The sequence below is a fragment of the Dreissena polymorpha genome, chromosome 14 (genome assembly GCF_020536995.1).
Source record: "Dreissena polymorpha isolate Duluth1 chromosome 14, UMN_Dpol_1.0, whole genome shotgun sequence".
Taxonomy (NCBI): Eukaryota; Metazoa; Mollusca; class Bivalvia; order Myida; family Dreissenidae; genus Dreissena; species Dreissena polymorpha.
The window spans coordinates 56686354-56704419 of record NC_068368.1 but is presented as its reverse complement, the minus strand read 5'-3'; the positions used below and the strand labels follow the sequence as shown (position 1 = coordinate 56704419).

Below are 18066 nucleotides of genomic sequence, written 5' to 3'. Positions count from 1 at the left end.
ACAATGGAATATTTTTCAGCATTAACATTTGTTGTGGAGATGTTATTCTGATCAACTTATACATAATTGTTGTACGTTAGGCAAAATTTGATTTGAAAATTTAATTTGAAAATTTTATTTGCCTTTAAATTGAATAATGAAAAAAAATATATCAATCTAATTTGTTTACGTTCAGATTCTTTAGTATCAACTTGAAAATCATTCATAAGACCCCTATTTATGCAACTTCAGAGCTGGTGATTGCCAGGATAGATTCCATGCGAGCCTCTGAGCAGCTGTTGATAAAGTGTGCTGCAGTGCTAGGGCAGAAAGTGCGGAAGGACATCTTGGAAACCCTCATGCCAAAGGCACATCGCTCAAAACTGTCGAAGGGCATACGAAAACTGATGGAGAATGGTATATTTGAATGTTCCAATGCACCAAAGCATATTGACAGAAGGTTGAGCCTTGGAGAAAGATCAAACGTGAAGTCCAAGTGTTACTGCAATGCTGAGGAGGTGGCAGCCTCTGAACCGAACAGCGTTCCATCTTGCAATGAACCCATGTTCACAAATAAACTTCTGCAAGAGACTGCGTATGAAATACTCATGGAGTCACAGCGGATCGAGTTGCATACAAAAGCTGCCACATTTCTGGAGCTGTCTGCAGATGTTTTACGTCAACAAATTCCATATCACATTTTAGGACGACCCCCACCGAGGGAGGATTTGGAGAATCAGTTAAAGCGCATCGACCTCAAAATGCAAGGTAAATGTGCAGTTAAATGCTGGAATGCCGCTTTGTGAACTCCTTTACCTTGCTGTATACTGAGACAAAACTTTGAAGGGAAAACTATGAACAATAGTGCCAAGTGTATTGTTATAGCCTTTGCTATGAGGCAGAGCTGGCAGATAGGGGTTTAATAGAATCAGTATTGATGTCCGTCTGTCTGTGAGGGTCATGTGGGGTCAAAAACTATTTCACATGCAAAAAAAAAATAAAATCTTGTGAACAATTAAAATCACATTTTTTTCCAAATTATCATGCAACTGGCTTGGAACATTGTTTTATTATCGCAGCTGAGTTTTAAAATGTTTGTTCCATTTAATAACATGGCTGGGAGGAGGCGGAGCAGTTTTTACTTACAGGGCAATTGTGAAATATTTTGAGCATACTTGAAGTTACAGTTGTCAAATTATCTTTAAAACTTCTTGCTTAGAACGTTTGTTCTTATGTTGTCTAAATTAAGTTCAATACAACCTTGGTATACATTTTGAAGTAGTTCACTTGAAGATGCACTTAAGCTATAAATATATGAGGAGAAAAAAAATGTAAAAATAAATGGAGAAACAGAACTGATGATTGAAAAGTAAATATTTTCCTTTCTTACTTTACAGATCTCGATACTATGATAAATATGCGATCACTGAGACCAGACAACAGGATTGCAGACCTTACTTTTGCAAGAACAGCAGCAGAAATGAAAACTAAACGTGGACGCCGACTAGCTGTGTCTGTCACATCTGAGTAAGTTATTTCAAGCATTAACTTCTGTTCAAAATGTAATATTGTAATTCATTCAAGTATGATTTTCCTGCAAACATGAATATTTGATTTAATGAGGTAGAGTTTTTATGCCCCCGATAGGGTGGCATATAGCAGTTGAACTGTCCGTCAGTCAGTATGTCAGTATGTGTGTATGACAGTCTGTCCATCCGTCCGGAAAAAAAACTTTAACGTTGGCCATAACTTTTGCATTATTGAAGATAGAAACTTAATATTTGGCATGCATGTGTATCTCATGAAGCTGCACATTTTGAGTGGTGGAAGTTCAAGGTCAAGGTCATCCTTCAAGGTCAAAGGTAAAAAAATAAATAAAAAAATTTCAAAGCGGCGTTCTCATGAAGCTGCACATTTTGAGTGGTGGAAGTTCAAGGTCAAGGTCATCCTTCAAGGTCAAAGGTAAAATTTTTTTGTTATGTCCCCCACTATAGTAGTGGGGGACATATTGTTTTTGCCCTGTCTGTTGGTTGGTCTGTTGGTTGGTTGGTCTGTTGGTTGGTTGGTCTGTTGGTTGGTTGGTTTGCGCCAACTTTAACATTTTGCAATAACTTTAACTATATTGAATATAGCAACTTGATATTTGGCATGCATGTGTATCTCATGGTGCTGCACATTTTGAGTGGTGAAAGGTCAAGGTCATCCTTCAAGGTCAGAGGTCAAATATATGTGGCCAAAATCGCTCATTTTATAAATACTTTTGCAATATTGAAGATAGCAACTTGATATTTGGCATGCATGTGTATCTCATGGAGCTGCACATTTTGAGTGGTGAAAGGTCAAGGTCATCCTTCAAGGTCAGAGGTCAAATATATGTGGCCCAAATCGCTTATTTTATGAATACTTTTGCAATATTGAAGGTAGCAACTGGATATTTTTTTATTTCAAAGCGGCGCAATTGGAGGCATTGTGTTTCTGACGAACACATCTCTTGTTTGTTGATATTCTAACACAGAAGTCTCAGCAAAAATATGAATTTGTCATTATTTGAGAGAAATGAACTTAATTGCCCAGACATTCCCAAAAGTATTTTAAGTCCACAGGACATCCGGTCCGGTAGTCTGAGATAACTTGCAGGACCGGACTGGGATTCATAGGACCGAAACATCAATGTACAAACATATATATCGTATTTATATATTTGCGAAGTTAAGTGTTATGTCGTTCGGCAACAACTCAGATGCTCCATTAATACTAAGTGTTGGTTGTTTTCCTAAGTTGATAAGTTGTATGGTTACATATTTGTTTTCTTAATTCCAGGGTTGTCAAATTGTCAATTGACACAAAATTTGAAATCCGGAAAATTAAGCTAGAAGTCTGGGACCGCAGGACCCCAACGGGGATTAAGGGCCGAGTCCCTATGGGGGACACCCCCGTGACCTAGCTATTTGTACTTTTTTTGTAGTATTTCTTGTTGCAATTTCTGGTGACTACAATGCGAAATATTATAAACCATATAATCCGTATCACCGCATGTGTATCATCATTCTATAAAAATGTTATAAAGAACTTCAAAAATAAATTAAAATTGACGAATCATACTGTATCTGAATACGGCAGTCCGAAAACATGTACAAGTTTTGCACATATAATAAAATGTGCTTTATACATATCGTTTGAATGTAGAAAATGTAAACGAGTAACCAGTAACCTAGCAAATATGTAATTAATATATAATTTGGTTAACATATTGCTTTACAATATGCTACTGCAGTGCTTAACATTGCTATAATTCGATCACTTAAAATTTCAAGATGGCGGACATTAGCAGCATTTCGCAGAATCGTAAGATTTTTCGGAAAGTAGCGAAGAGGTTTCGTCAGTTACCGTTCATTCTTTGCCAGCCGCAAACTAATTAGAAATTGATAAATAAAAGACCGGACAAAATTGGTACCAAGCGCAAATTTCCGGAATGCCCAGGAATATTCGTTCTCCAATGATCGCACACTGGAACGAATTCTATAAAATAAATCAACTTTTCTTCTTGAATTATTTCTCGGACATTCGGACCGGCAACATGGCATTTTCAATCGGACCTGTCTTTAAAACGTCGGTCAGGTTCGACGGTCCGACACTTTTGGGAATGTCTGTTGCCAATCTATTATTTTTTATAAATTGCAAGTTTAATGTCATGGCTGTGTTTTTCCTCGTTATATCATCAGGATGTCATGGAAAACATTAGCCCACTTGTTTTACAGGAAAACAAACAACATTGTCACAAACTTTAATAGAATCCTCATTTATTAAATAATGTTTATATTGACATTGGTTTTTCAGTTTAATGCTTTAGAAAATATGTTTGTTTGTTGTTTTTTCATTTGTGAAAATTTAGAAGTCATAACAATTACCTTTGACAGGAACAACTTTCCCCTAGCACGAAAGATTGCTGAAGGAGGGACCCCAGTGGAACAGATTGGGCAGTTGATAGACAGCCTCCTGCCAGTGTATGATAGCCTCATATATCACTGGAAAAATGCAAAAGAACACACCCATCTTGTCAACACCATGATTGAAGCTATTTCTGCATCTGTTGAACGCAAGAAATTAAAAAAGGTCGCTATTGCCTATAATACATGTACTTTTAAAACTTCAACATGTAGCTAATTTTATTTTAAAATGATTGTTAACAATGTGATTTTTTCATATGTTAAAGTACCTTTCAAGATATGTGTTATTGCTGCATACCTATGTTTACATGTATATGTTTGGTTACATTTGAAAAATATTAACAATTCAACTATTTAAACTTAAATTACTAGACCTTGCCATCACATTGTTCTGAACTTGTTCATTTCATGCTAAAATCTCAAAACAGTACCAAGACATGTATGCAGACAATTACCTTTTGTGGCTTTCATTGAAAACAACTGGTATTTTAATAGGCAGAAGAATTGTTGGAATCAGCATTTGCAGCACTGCAAGAAGCCTCTGAGGTGCCAGACTCCAACTTGGTAACAGCCAAGCTATTCAGGATGAAAGGAAAGGTGTGCTGCTGTAGTTTGGCTTGTTATAGGGATTTAACATCAACTGTTTGTTGCCTTGTTGTAAGCCCTATAGGCCATCTTGTTTAAACAGCATTTACAGTGACAAGAAAGCAACCATAAATACTAAATTGAAAAATAACACCAATGGTATTTGTTGAACATATGTTAACACACTACCATTGAAACAATTGTTATCCTGCCTTTCATATGCTCCCATTATTGTGTAGATTTGTTTACACAGCAAAATTTAACATATTATTTAGGGGAGTATTTAAAATGAGATGTAGGCAAATTTATGATGAAGAAATATGTCAACATTCCCAAATATTTGAAATGTATAACATTATGATTCCACATTCATTATTTTTAGCAGTATAACCAACATAAATGTCGGCTTATAAATTAGCAAAAAGGGAACGGGAGGGTTGATTGGTAATTCACTACAATCTTGTAGCAATAATTGCTTTAATTTTAAAGTTTTGTTTTCCTTTAATATTTTCTAAATTGTTTGTCCAATCTATATCAATATGTACAAAAATGTTCCTCAAAGGGTTCTCTACCAAACATTTGCATTTGGCTCCCCTAAACTTCATATATCGCCACTATAGCTAAAAATTGAATTTAATTTATCTCTATTTCCAAATTATATGCACCAAAGCACAACATAGATTATGGTGAGCTTTAATGATAACCTTTCACATTTAATTTCTTGTGTTTTGTTGACATTAGCCCTGTGAACAGTCCAGATGACACATTTATTTCCCAATTTTCATAAAACTTGGTTAGCATATTTGTGCCGATGATGTCGTGGCCAAGTATGAAACTGCAGCGATTTTTTCCTTTTGTGAAGTACCTGTAAAAGGTACTTTCCCAATTAAGGAAAAACTAATCAATTCCCAATTTGCCATCTGACAAATTCTCAAAAGGAAGGAAAACTTAATTCCAAAAGTGCATTTACTGCAAGTGAACAAATAAAATGAGCACTGAAGTGTACTTTTTAAGCAAAATGCATGTGAATGAAAAGCTGAATTAATTTAGTGTGCAATTTTTACTAAGCAATTTAAAAGATCTATAATTCCCAATGATTTCTTGACGCAAATTTTTCCAATTTCAGGGGTTTTCACTCCCATTTTAACCCATTCGGAACAGTACCGGTACTTTTCCCAATAGGGCAAAAATAAAATCTCTGGACTGGTCTTATGGTGTCCAAAAAAAGATGACAATTGAAGGAAAAACGTTTATAAGTACTCTAGAAGCCATTTGTATAGTCTTATCCATGTGAACTTTGATAAGAAAATCTTTCCCTGTGATATCTTTGCTGAGTTTGAAACTTGTGAAATGGGGTTCAAAGTAGGTCACTAGGTCAAAATAAAGAAAGGTTTGTGAACGCGTAAGAGGCTAAATTTATTGCTAAATCTCCATGAATCTTATTCAGAACATTTGTCTCAATGATACATGTAACTCGCCATGTGTCCAAATGATATCGCAGCAAAATGTTTTACTGGATCATGTTGGATCAAAATCTTGATGAACAGGTAAAATTAAATAAAGAGCTGCAACATTTATAGACGGCTCTTCTTGAAACTTGGTGAATACGTTGTTCCCAATTAAATTTATGATTAATCAAACTATGTGGTAGGCTATAAAAAATGATGTCATTATGTTAAATTAAAGAAAACATTTGTGAACACTATTGGCAACTTTCCCCCCCCCCCATTTATTGGCCCATATATGAGTAACTTTGTAACAACATTTGACCCAATTATGTCTTCAATGAATTGGAAACTGGGATTCAAAATAAGGTAATTAGGTCAAACTTAAGAAATGCCTGTAAAAACTCCAGAAGTCACATTTGTTTGTGCAATCATCACAAAACTTGCTTACAACATTTTTATGCTCCCCCCAAAAATTTTGGGGAGGCATATAGTCGCCGCTTCGTCTGTCTGTCCGTCTGTCCGTCCGTCCGTGCTTAATTTTTGTCTGGCTATTTCTCAGCAACTAATGACCGGAATTCAATGAAACTTTATGGGAAGCTTCACTACCAAGAGGAGATGTGCATATTGACATGACGCCTTATCTATGATCGCTCCGCCCACTAGAATTGATCCACCAATCAGCGATCGATTAATCGGGCGCACTCGTTAGCAACGACCTGTTCGCCATTTTCTAGACAAGCTACATGTTTAGGTTCACTTTTATTCCAACGAGTTTCTTTTGTTTTCCTCTTAAAAAAAACGATAAAAAATGGTTAAACGGTGTCAATGGGGATTATGTAACTCGGACAATCGATATCCTGAAAGATTAGTTGGTGACATTTAATTTATATCGTTTCCAAAGCCAAAAAGAGATCTTGAGAAGTGTAAGAGATGTATAAATACATGCGGTCGTCACCACGAACAACTGAACGTCAACACTGTCAAAGACAATTATAATATATTTTTATCGGATATACTAGCAGATTTAAATAGTTTATGTTATCGATCTGATTATCACATAATATTTCACTTTTTTTAAATAGTTTTATCAGTTACTAGGTCAGAAACTAGGTTCATCTGCATTACTCAAAGAAAAATAAAACCCAGCATGAAGCCTAATTCATGCTGTGTTTTATTACTCTGATAGTAATACACTTAATTGACATCATACATGTTATTTGAAGGTGACATGTGATATATTATCTTATTACCGGTATCTACACATTTGCACTCATGTGGTGTCACCAATAAACGCTTTTAATCCACACTAGGAGCTCGAATGCCTAGATCTCATTTTTTAAACGAGTTTCGTTTATTTTGTTCGGATTAAAAAATGGAAATGAAATATGGCAAAAACGGTGTAAAAAGGGTTAATGCAACTCTGACATTTGGTATCCAGAAAGATAAGTTAGATGAATTAAATTTATACCATTTCCAACGCGGCAATGCGGTCTTGACAAGAGCGAGTGGAAGCTTCAAGAATTACCGAGATACCCTTTATAGAACATTAATTTATTTCACAAACTTGAAAAGTCATATAAGCAATAACTAAGCATTATTAAGTATGTATTATGTCACGTGTGCATGTAAAATAATTGAGAATTTTGGTACCCAATTCGTGTAACTTTACGAAATCCCCGTTAAAAATCGCGTTTCTGTGTGTGTCAGAAACAAGTGAAAACCATTTTGTTATTATTTTAATAAAGACGTATCGATAAATGCTATTGTAAAAGAGTTATTATTACTGATATTAGTTAAACAATAAATGCGGTAACTTCGGGGAAGTCGGAACCTGCGCGAGCGTCTGATATTTGTAGCCTTATTAATTTATAATAGCCTGACTGTATTCCATTTCGTACAACGCTAATTTTATATCAGACAATGTCCAAACTTACTGTGTTGTTTTTGCGCTTTAAATTATAGTGATTGATAAATGTCCCATAAGCAATGTTTAATATGATTAATATCACTTTTATACGCAATAACATCTGGGATTAAGGTACCCACCCGACGTCAGAAATTAAAGCGCGTAAAACTTCACAGAATTCCCAGTTATAAAGCGCTATTTCGTGTCAAATACACGGGTAGGGGGGAATGTTTCGGTAATAATTTTGTTAATAACACAGGTAAATACCGGTGAAGTGTTAATTTATTGCAAATACCACCATTACACGTAATAACGGTACGATTTCGGTAAGCGCGCAAGCGTTTGAGAGCGTGTTTAATGTACCGATTTACCCATTATAAATAGCTGATGTTCTCTTTAATCGTATATTTTTTGCATTTGCAGAATAACGAAATGGCATCATCCCCTTTACAAGTGTAATATGGAGTTAAACAAGTCCATAAAATCATCGGAATATCGCGTAAATCTATATGCAGTCTATAGGCAAAGAAGCCATTTTGGTGTTCGCTTGTCTAGGTTTTCTTCCCGCTGAGCCACGTGATTAAGTGGGCGGAGCGATCACTGATAAGGCGTCATGTCAATTATCAGCTGGTTCTTGTCGGATGATTTTTCACAGAGTTATGGCCCTTTGAAATTTCCATTAACTGTACATATAGTGCAATTCTTGTCCGGGCTATTTCTCAGCAACTAATGACCGAAATTCAATGAAACTTTATGGGAAGCTCACTACCAAGAGGAGATATGCATATTATCAGCCGGTTCTCGTCGGAAGATTTTTCACAGAGTTATGGCCCTTTGAAATTTTCCATGTACAGTGCATTTCTTGTCCGAGCTATTTCTCAGCAACTTATTACAGGAATTCAATGAAACTTTATGGGAAGCTTCACTACCAACAGGATATGTGCATATTATACGCCGGTTATGGTCGGATTATTTTTCACAGAGTTATGGCCCTTTGAAATATTCTATAAACTGTACATATAGTGCAATTCTTGTCCGGGCTATTTCTCCCCAACTACTGACTGGAATACAATGAAGCTTTATGGGAAGCTTAACTACCGTGAGGAGATGTGCATGTTATTTGTTGGTTCTGGTTAGATGATTTATTTAGAGAGCTATGGCCCTTTGAAATTTTTAAGTTGCTAAACCATCCATTGTATTATTTTGTCAAAAGTTATGCCCCTGAAGACGTTCCCTTTTATCTGAATATATAGTGCAATATTGTGACAAAAAAAACCTTTGGGGAGCATCACCCGTCTCTGACGGTTTCTTGTTTCTTATGAGTTCACTGATGCGTGTGATATGTTTGCTGACAATTAAAATTTCACCCTTGCCACCATGAGGTGTGAAGTCTTTCGTGAAACCTTGTGAACACTACCTGCACAGAACTGTTTTAAGTTCCTTGGGGATGCAGATAAGCATATGAGGGTTTTTGCCTTCTTCTTCTCTTGTTGTATTTGAATTATAGGCTCATATTTACTTGGGACAGCATTTTTAGCTCACCTGTCACGAAGTGGCATGGTGAGCTTATGTGACCGTGTGATGTCCGGCGTCTGTATGTGCGTGTGTGTGTGTGTCCGTCAACAATTTGTTTGTGTAGACAGTAGAGGTCACAGTTTCATCAAACTTTATGAAATTTGGTCAGAATGTTTATCTTGATGAAATCTGGGTTGGGATTGTATTTGGGTCATCTGGGGTCAAAAACTAGGTCACTAGGTCAAATAATAGAAATCCTTGTGTAGACAATAGAGGTCACAGTTTTCATCTTAATGAAATTTGGTCAGAATGTTCATCTTGATAAAATCTGTGTAGGGAATGTATTTGGGTTATCTGGGGTCAAAAACTAGGTCATTAGGTCAAATAATAGAAAAACCTTGTGTAGATAATAGAGGTCATAGTTTTCATCTGATCTTAATGAAATATGGTCAGAATGTTTATCCTGATAATAACTGATTTTGGATCGTTTCAGGGCTCCCGCTGCAGTTCGCCAGATTCGCCAATGGCGAACATTTAGCAAATTCAGCGAATAAAATAATACGATTTTTTTTTCCTGACAAATGCCGTCCCAGATAATAAACTCTTTCAAGCTGAAGACTGCTTCAATACAATCGCCATGTTATTGACCCGAAAAATTGATATGCAGTCGGAATTAACAACGGTCAGAACCGGTCATTGAGACAAAAGAAAATGACAGGGGGTGAAAACAAAACAATTGTGTAATCGTACATCTTATTGGCTTAAATAAACAATTACATCGCAGCAGACAGTACCAAACTTTGTCGGACCGACGGACATATCTGACAGATCATGACAAGGTCCGATCGATTTTGCAATTCCGTTGGACCAAAATGTCTGACTTAAAAAAATATAATAAATATCTTATTAATCATCGTTTGATGCTCCGTGGGATTCCAATATTTGCCATCAAAACATGTAGAACTAAATACGTTAATACCAGTGTTGTTTTTATGTTTTTGATCTATTTGTGTCCTCCAATAAGAATAGCTCGCACATGTTCGGTTATACGTGTTATTTTCCGAAATAACTCGGATCACGCGATACTATATATTGAACGTAGAGACGGAATTCGCCGAGTGTGTTCTGATGTATATGAAATACAAACTGTTGCAACTCGGTATATTCCGTGACAGCGTCTGGAAATTTCCAAACGGATATTTATAAAGTACTAGTTCCACGCTCGTATGTGCATGTCAAAATGCGAGAGCCGGGACCATGCAGCAAGGTGCTCGCATATGTTAGAGGTCAATAACTTACCTTAGGTTACCTTAGGTGGTTACCACCGCAGGTTCTTTGAACCTCTGTAGTGGCCTCTTTCTTCGTCCTCACTATTGAATAGTCTCAGTGTTTTGCTTGCGGTTGTTACATTATAGTCACATTTATAATCATTCATCATCGGGTGATTGATCCAATGTTTATACAGGCGTCTTTTAAATGTATCCGTGTTCTTGGCCTGTGACGATAGCACTTGGTAGATTATTCCATATGTTTATAATGCGGCTGGGGAAAAAAGTTCTTGCGAATGTCACGTGCACATCTGTGCTTTAAAAGTTTCAATGGATGACCTCTATTTGTGTCAATTATCTTCAATGTAAACAGCATTGCGAAGCGAAAATAACATTGACGTATAATTGTTTTTCAGGTGATTTCGTTTTCAAAATATTGTTGTCTTCTTTCCAAAAGATTATTTCACAACTAATTTTATTGTCTTTATTTTTTGTATTGTGAGATTTGCCTGATATGCTGAGGTTTCTTACCAAAGTATTACCTGGTACTGATACTATTATATTGAGAATATTGGCAAACAAATTTTGACAAGACTCAAGTGATTGATCATATTTAATTGTAGGTACCTCGGATGAGCAGGAGACTGCTGAACCTGATAATGTCGTAGACTTTGACGCAGAAACTCAACAAATCAATTATCAATACTTTTAAGATGACAATAGTGATTACTGTTTCAGATTTTCAGGAGGAAGGAGACAATGAGAAGATAATCAATTATTTGAATTCCAATCTCTATTCCGATATCTGATAATATCTAGTAATATATAGTATCATACTTGTTTTATGATATTACTAGATAGTACATACTTGATATATGTCATTATGATATAAATAAATACTATGTGTAACCGTCATATCATTTTGTGTTTTCTCTCTTTTTGTTTGGTTTGACAAACACTCATCCGGTCTGACAGAATTTGTCAATCCGTCAGACCGAATGTCTGACACCAATCTAGAAGTTTGGTATTGTCTGCATCTGATTAAAGATTAAAGATTGCTGCCTGAATTTCAATCAATTTGAGTAAAACAGTTAGCGAATTATCAACTTAGTCACACAAAGAACGTAAGTAAAGAAGTTGATAATTGATTTAATTTCGAGAAGTTCGTAATGTTTGTAATGATTTAAGGCTAAATGTGTTACAATTGTGAATGACAATAGATTGAACGGGTATATTAAAACCCTTGACATTTTTGGCGAAAGTGTTGGAAATTGCGACTGCCATTATGGCAACCATCGGCAATAAGCGTCCTTTGGACTCTGACGAATCTAATGACACGGTCTAAAAAAAATCAAATCTGATAATAGATCATTCAAAGATGTTTGGCTTTCGGAATTCAGGTGGTTAGACTATAATGCAAAATCAAAAACGATGTATTGCAAAATATGCATACAGTTTCAAAAATCAAATTCATTCACTTTGGGTGTAGTATGTTGAAAAAAGACAACATTTCAAAACATGAAAAATCAAAGGTAATAAAAAAGAATGACAATCAATATTAAAATGAATATACATGAATTTTTTTATATTATTAATAATATATTAAAAATAACAATAATATTTTGTTATGTTCATAATAAATATATATTGACACTTCAAAAATGAGCTTTTTGTTTTGAAATTTAGCATATATAATTTTGTTTATTTCAGATCACAAAGAGGCCTCACAAGCTTGAAGTCTGGAAACATCAATGGCAAATGCGCAGGCTGCAGCAATATCCAAAACTGAAGCGGCTGTAGTGTTCAGCTATGACTTATGTGTACTTTGCTGCACAAACATACTCTCGCAACATCGCTGGTTCCAGACCTGAACAGATTGTGTGTCTTGCAGGTAAAAAAATAAATAAAACATCTTTAAAACAAATTTGATTTTTTTAAATTTGATTGATAAAATTTGATTTTGTTTAAGTTTGCTACAAATATTGAGCAAAATTTACTTGAAATCATAAATTATATTTCAGGATGCAAATTTGTATTAATATATTTTCAGGGTGCAACCCAGCTCAATGACCTTCGAGTTGACAGCCACACGTCATATGAACACAGCTCCAGTGTGTGGGAATTTCAAAACTGTATGGCAGACGTTCTGAGGAGTGATCTTCTCCAGAAGATACAGACATCATGCAAGTACAGTATCATGGTTGATGAGAGTAAAGACATTTAGTGAAGCAAAATGTAGTGACCTATGTTAGACTTTTGGAAACTGATGAGTTTGGAATGGCTGAACTTCAAAGAGCAAATGCAGAGAGCATATATGAGAATGTACTTAATTTGCTTGGTAGAAAGGGAATTGACATTCAACATCTCTCAGAAATTCTATTAAAATTGAAAACTTAGAGAACTTGTTGATTTGGTCCATTCTAAGGCAGCCCACCAATGGAAAAGTTTGATTTCAAACGCGCTTTCAACATTTGGGCTGGATTGAAGTTAAGGTAGATTATGGCCTTCTGCTAAAATGTATGTTCAGGATATCATGTGCTCATGTAATGTAAATTTATCATGTGCTTATTTTATGAACATCTGCTTGAGTTATGATGTGTGTATATCTATAAATGTTTTGTTGTACTGTTGTTGTTTTTTTTTGTTATGCACACATGATGTGGATTATGGCCTTCTGCTAAAAGGTATGTTCAGGATATCATGTGCTCATGTAATGTAATTTATCATATGCTTATTTTATGAAACATGTGCTTGAGTTATGATGTGTGTACTTCTATAAATGGTTTGATGTAAACTGTTTATTTTTGTTATGCACACATGATGATTATAGTAATAAACATATTAAAGCTTTGTTTTGTAGTTTCTTCTTTTACACCCCTTAGTCTAGACTTACAACAGGTGGTTCCTAATGCTTTGTTAAACTTTGGGTACAGTTTTTATAATTTGGCTACAAAAATTACATTTGGCTAAAATGTTGGCTATAGAAATGTTTGGGCCAGGGGGAGCCCTGATTGTATATGGGTTATCTGGGGTAAAAAATTAGGTCACCGGGCCAATGCTAGTAAAACCTTGTGTAGATGAAAGAGGTCACAGTTTTCATCAATTCTTAATGAAATTTTGTCAGAATGTATTAATTAATGACATCTGGCTTGGGATTGTATATGGGCTGATAGAATTTAAGGTTGATGCAGCAAGGTTAGTCAGGTGAGCGATTCAGGGCCATCATGGCCCTCTTGTTATAATCACCTACTATCTGCCTTTCAAACATAGATCTGGTTGTAAGGTCAAGTTAGTGAGTTGAATAGAATGAAATCGGTTTTAGTTTCAGTACGAGTCTGGGCAGGTTTTAGAGGCCTATACATCGTTTTCAAAGGCTGCCTCTGCCCTGGGAATGAAAGAACCCACAAAACCATCCAGTTCCTGGTTCAGGAGGCTAGTTCTCCTGCTGAAAATTCCTGTGGTACTGGAAAACCATTATTGCACTGTAGGTCTATTGTAGTTGTTGAGCAACTTACTAGTCTCAGTCCTTAGTCTGCTCTTGGATCAAAACTGTGAAACTGCATGAGGTAAAGGGAAACCACAGACTACTTGCAATCTTGTGGCTGGTAAAACATTAAGGTCAAGCACTGTTTCGAATTAACATTTTAATTGGGCCAATTAATTTTTTAATGTAGACCAGTACTAGTAATGAGGTTACCCGACTTTTTGGTCATGGTTTTTCTGCACTTTTGCAGGTACGAACTTCAATTTATGATTATTTCAACATCTCTTTTGCAGAGTGAAAATAAGGCCATGCTAATTTTTAATTTACAATTACGTTTTACATGCAGATCCACTTGGTTATAAACCAACAAATTCTGACAAACCTATGACATCTTTCCCTTTTTAATTTCTTATTATAATTGGGTTTTTCGACAAAATGTTTAAGGATTATAATTATGTAAATAAAAATCATCAAGGACAGTTTCAAGTTGGAATTAAGTCTAATTTTTGCCGTGGTGTAATGAAAATAGTGTCCCCCCTAGCGACTGGGAGGGTCACGGGTTCGATCCCCACTGTGGGAGTGTTCTTTTGATTTTCCCCCAAAGATACCAAGTACTCGTTCTAGGCCCAGGAAACAGACTCGAGGGCAGCATTACTCTTGCAGCCTTTAATTTCCATATTACGATATTTCTTTGCATTCATATTAAATACGACAGTTATAGTAAATGTAGTTAGGAGTTAGTTTAAGAAGATTGCAACAACTTGATGATAATATTTTTTCAGATTTTCTTTTTTGCCACATTATTATAATAAACGTATTGAATCACTTTGAAGGTTTTAAGCGTATAATGAACTTGGTATAATATTGCCTTATTATCCGATTTCCATCATCGGAATGGTCACATAGTAGTTTTTCAAACTTAAGTAATTTGTTTAAAATCAAAGCAAGATACAGTTCCTAATGTAAAACTGATAGTATTGAATGTTTCTGTGGTATAGCCATGAAATATCAGCTTTTACATTGAGAGATCCACTGTTCAATTTCCAGTATGGGCGCAATTTTTTAATCAGCGTTTTTTTGTGCAGGGTTCCCAGCCAACCGGTCTGTCGGTCCGTCCACCAGGTGGTTTCCGGATGATAACTCAAGAACGCTTGGGCCTAGGATCATGAAACTTAATAGGAACATCGATAACAATTTGCAGATGACCCCTATTGATTTTGAGGTCACCAGGTCAAAGGTCAAGGTCATGGTGACCCGAAATAGTAAAATGGTTTCCGGATGATAACTCAAGAACGCTTAGGCTTAGGATCATGAAACTTGATAGGTAGATTGATCATGACTCGCAGATGACCCATAGTGATTTTCAGGTCACTAGGTCAAAGGTCAAGGTCACAGTGACCCGAATAGTAAAGTGGTTTCCGGATGATAACTCAAGAACGCTTAGGCCTAGGATCATGAAACTTTGTAGGTAGATTGATAATGGCTGGCAGATGACCCCTATTGATTTTCAGGTCACTAGGTCAAAGGTCAAGGTCACGGTGACCCGAAATAGTAAAATGGTCTCCGGATGATAACTCAAGAATGCTTATGCCTAGGATCATGAGACTTCATAGGTACATTGATCATGACTCGCAGATGACCCCTATTGATTTTCAGGTCACTAGGTCAAAGGTCAAGGTCACGGTGACCCGAAATAGTAAAATTGTTTCCGGATGATAATTCAAGAATGCTTATGCAGAGGATCATGAAACTTGATAGGTAGATTGATCATGACTCGCAGTTGACCTCTATTGATTTTAAGGTCACTATATGAAAGGTCAAGGTCACGGTGACCTGAAATAGTAAAATGGTTTCCGGATGATAACTCAAGAATGCTAATGGCTACGATCATGAAACTTCATAGGTACATTGATCATGACTCGCAGGTGACTCCTATTGATTTTGAGGTCAAAGGTCAATGTCATGGTGACCCGAAATAATAAAATGGTTTCCGGATGATAACTCAAGAACGCTTATGGCTAGGATCATGAAACTTCATAGGTACATTGATCATGACTGGCAGATGACCCCTATTGATTTTCAGGTCACTAGGTCAAAGGTCAAGGTCACAGTGACAAAAACATATTCACACAATGGCTGTCACTACAACGAGAGCCCATATGGGGGGCATGCATGTTTTAACAAACAGCCCTTGTTATTTTTCATCAGGGAAAAATCAGGGAAAAGTCAGTGAATTTTGTTCATACAAAAAGCTGGGAACCCTGCTGTGGTAGTAATTGTTAAAGATTGTTTCAAATATTGCAGTATTGAAATAATTGCTTTAAATAACATTTTTAAAGTGTGAACAAGACCATTTATTTCCCAAATCAAAGTATCCTGTCTTTTAAATGATAGAAAATGTACCGTATTGCAAAATTCCAAGGTTCTAAACGTCACTCATGTGATACTATGTATAAATTTCCATTCTAGTAACACTGGTGGAGTGTTCACATTGGAGAAGGGGTACCTGTTGGCTGAACTCTACAAGATTGACAAGGAGCAAGGATTTCATACATCCAAACTTGCACATGCCATGAAGTACTTCACAAAACTGGCTGGAACAGACTTTGAAGTTCATCAGGTACTTTTTTAATGGAAGTTGCTTGGTTGAAATACTATTGGCACAAGTAGTATGTAAACATAGGGAAAGCAGATGTTAATACATTTCTCATTGGACAAGTTTTTATGCCTTAAAATTGTTTGATAAAACACAATTTCTATTGCATTAGTGTCATAATATAAAAAGCTTATTTATTGTGAAGACTTTTCCTCATCTATCCATACAAAAACTGTGAAAAACTATTAGATAGTCTAGAAGTAGTTCTTTTATCTTTTGATATGTATTTTTCTATGATTTTTTTTCTTAACTTTCTTTCTTACATTACTCCAACAATAACAATTTGCCTGTTTGTTTAAAAAAAAAAGAATTTAAAACTGTCAGTTTATTAAATTTAAGTTTTAATCTGTTTCTTATACAGGAAATTTAGTACAGCTGGGCTTTGAACCACAAAATAACGCCCCATTGGTGCAAAAGGTACCATGTGCCTTCTAGTTTCAATTTAAACATGGTACCTTATTACACCAATGCGGCGATATTAAACAACGTGAAAATCAATTTTAAGAAAAATCAGAAATTAGTGAGGTTAATAAACCACAGTCACATTTGCCATATTGTTTTCTTACGCCTGTCTCTTGACATGATGAATAAACAATAATTGGAATAGCCATATAAAAAAGACAAATTTATGGGTGTTTATGCTGGCAGCTTTCTGCTTGGTAGGTCCCACAGTTTTCCTAGAATCTTCCCCAACATTTTTTGGAAATGTTTGTTGTCAAAAAATGGAGGCCAAGTTTCATCATCAGCCCAGTCTAGGCAGGACTTTAGGAGTTATTGCCATTTATTCATAAATTGTTAAATTTGAAGTTTCTGTTTCATAAGTTATGGAGCTTTAGAAACTTCCCCAAAACTTTTTGGAAATATTTGTTGACATATTAAAATGGAGGCCAAGTTCTATGAGAAACCAATATGCACCACACTTTAAATTTATTACCCTTTCCGTGTAAAAAAATGTTTAATTTGCCGTTTCCAGTGTCTTTTTTATGTCTCCCACCACTATAGTGGGGGCATATTGTTTTTTTCCCTGTCTGTTTGTTGGTTGGTTGGTTGGTTTATGTGTTTGTTTGCTCCAACTTTAACATTTTGCCATAACTTTCGCAATATTGAAGAAAGCAATTTCATATTTGGCATGCATGTGCATCTCATGGAGCTGCACATTTTGAGTGGTGAAAGGTCAAGGTCATCCTTCGAGGTCAAAGGTCAAATATATAGCTTCAAAGCAGCGCAGAAGGGACATAGTGTTTCTGACAACACACATCTTGTTTTGGTACAGTTTTT

The 18066-nt window shown here is 35.8% G+C and overlaps 1 protein-coding gene across 1 annotated transcript in view; it reads left to right on the top strand.

Annotated features, from left to right (window-relative positions):
* LOC127856921 (adenylate cyclase type 10-like) overlaps positions 1 to 16746 on the top strand; it is a 79394-nt gene extending 62648 nt beyond the window's left edge. The window contains exons 20-24 of the mRNA XM_052393118.1: positions 232 to 747; positions 1377 to 1506; positions 3897 to 4092; positions 4422 to 4523; positions 16602 to 16746. Of these exons, the coding sequence (XP_052249078.1) occupies positions 232 to 747; positions 1377 to 1506; positions 3897 to 4092; positions 4422 to 4523; positions 16602 to 16604 (947 nt within the window). The 3' untranslated portion in view covers positions 16605 to 16746. The remainder of the gene's footprint in view (positions 1 to 231; positions 748 to 1376; positions 1507 to 3896; positions 4093 to 4421; positions 4524 to 16601) is intronic.
* Positions 16747 to 18066: the final 1320 nt, after the last annotated feature.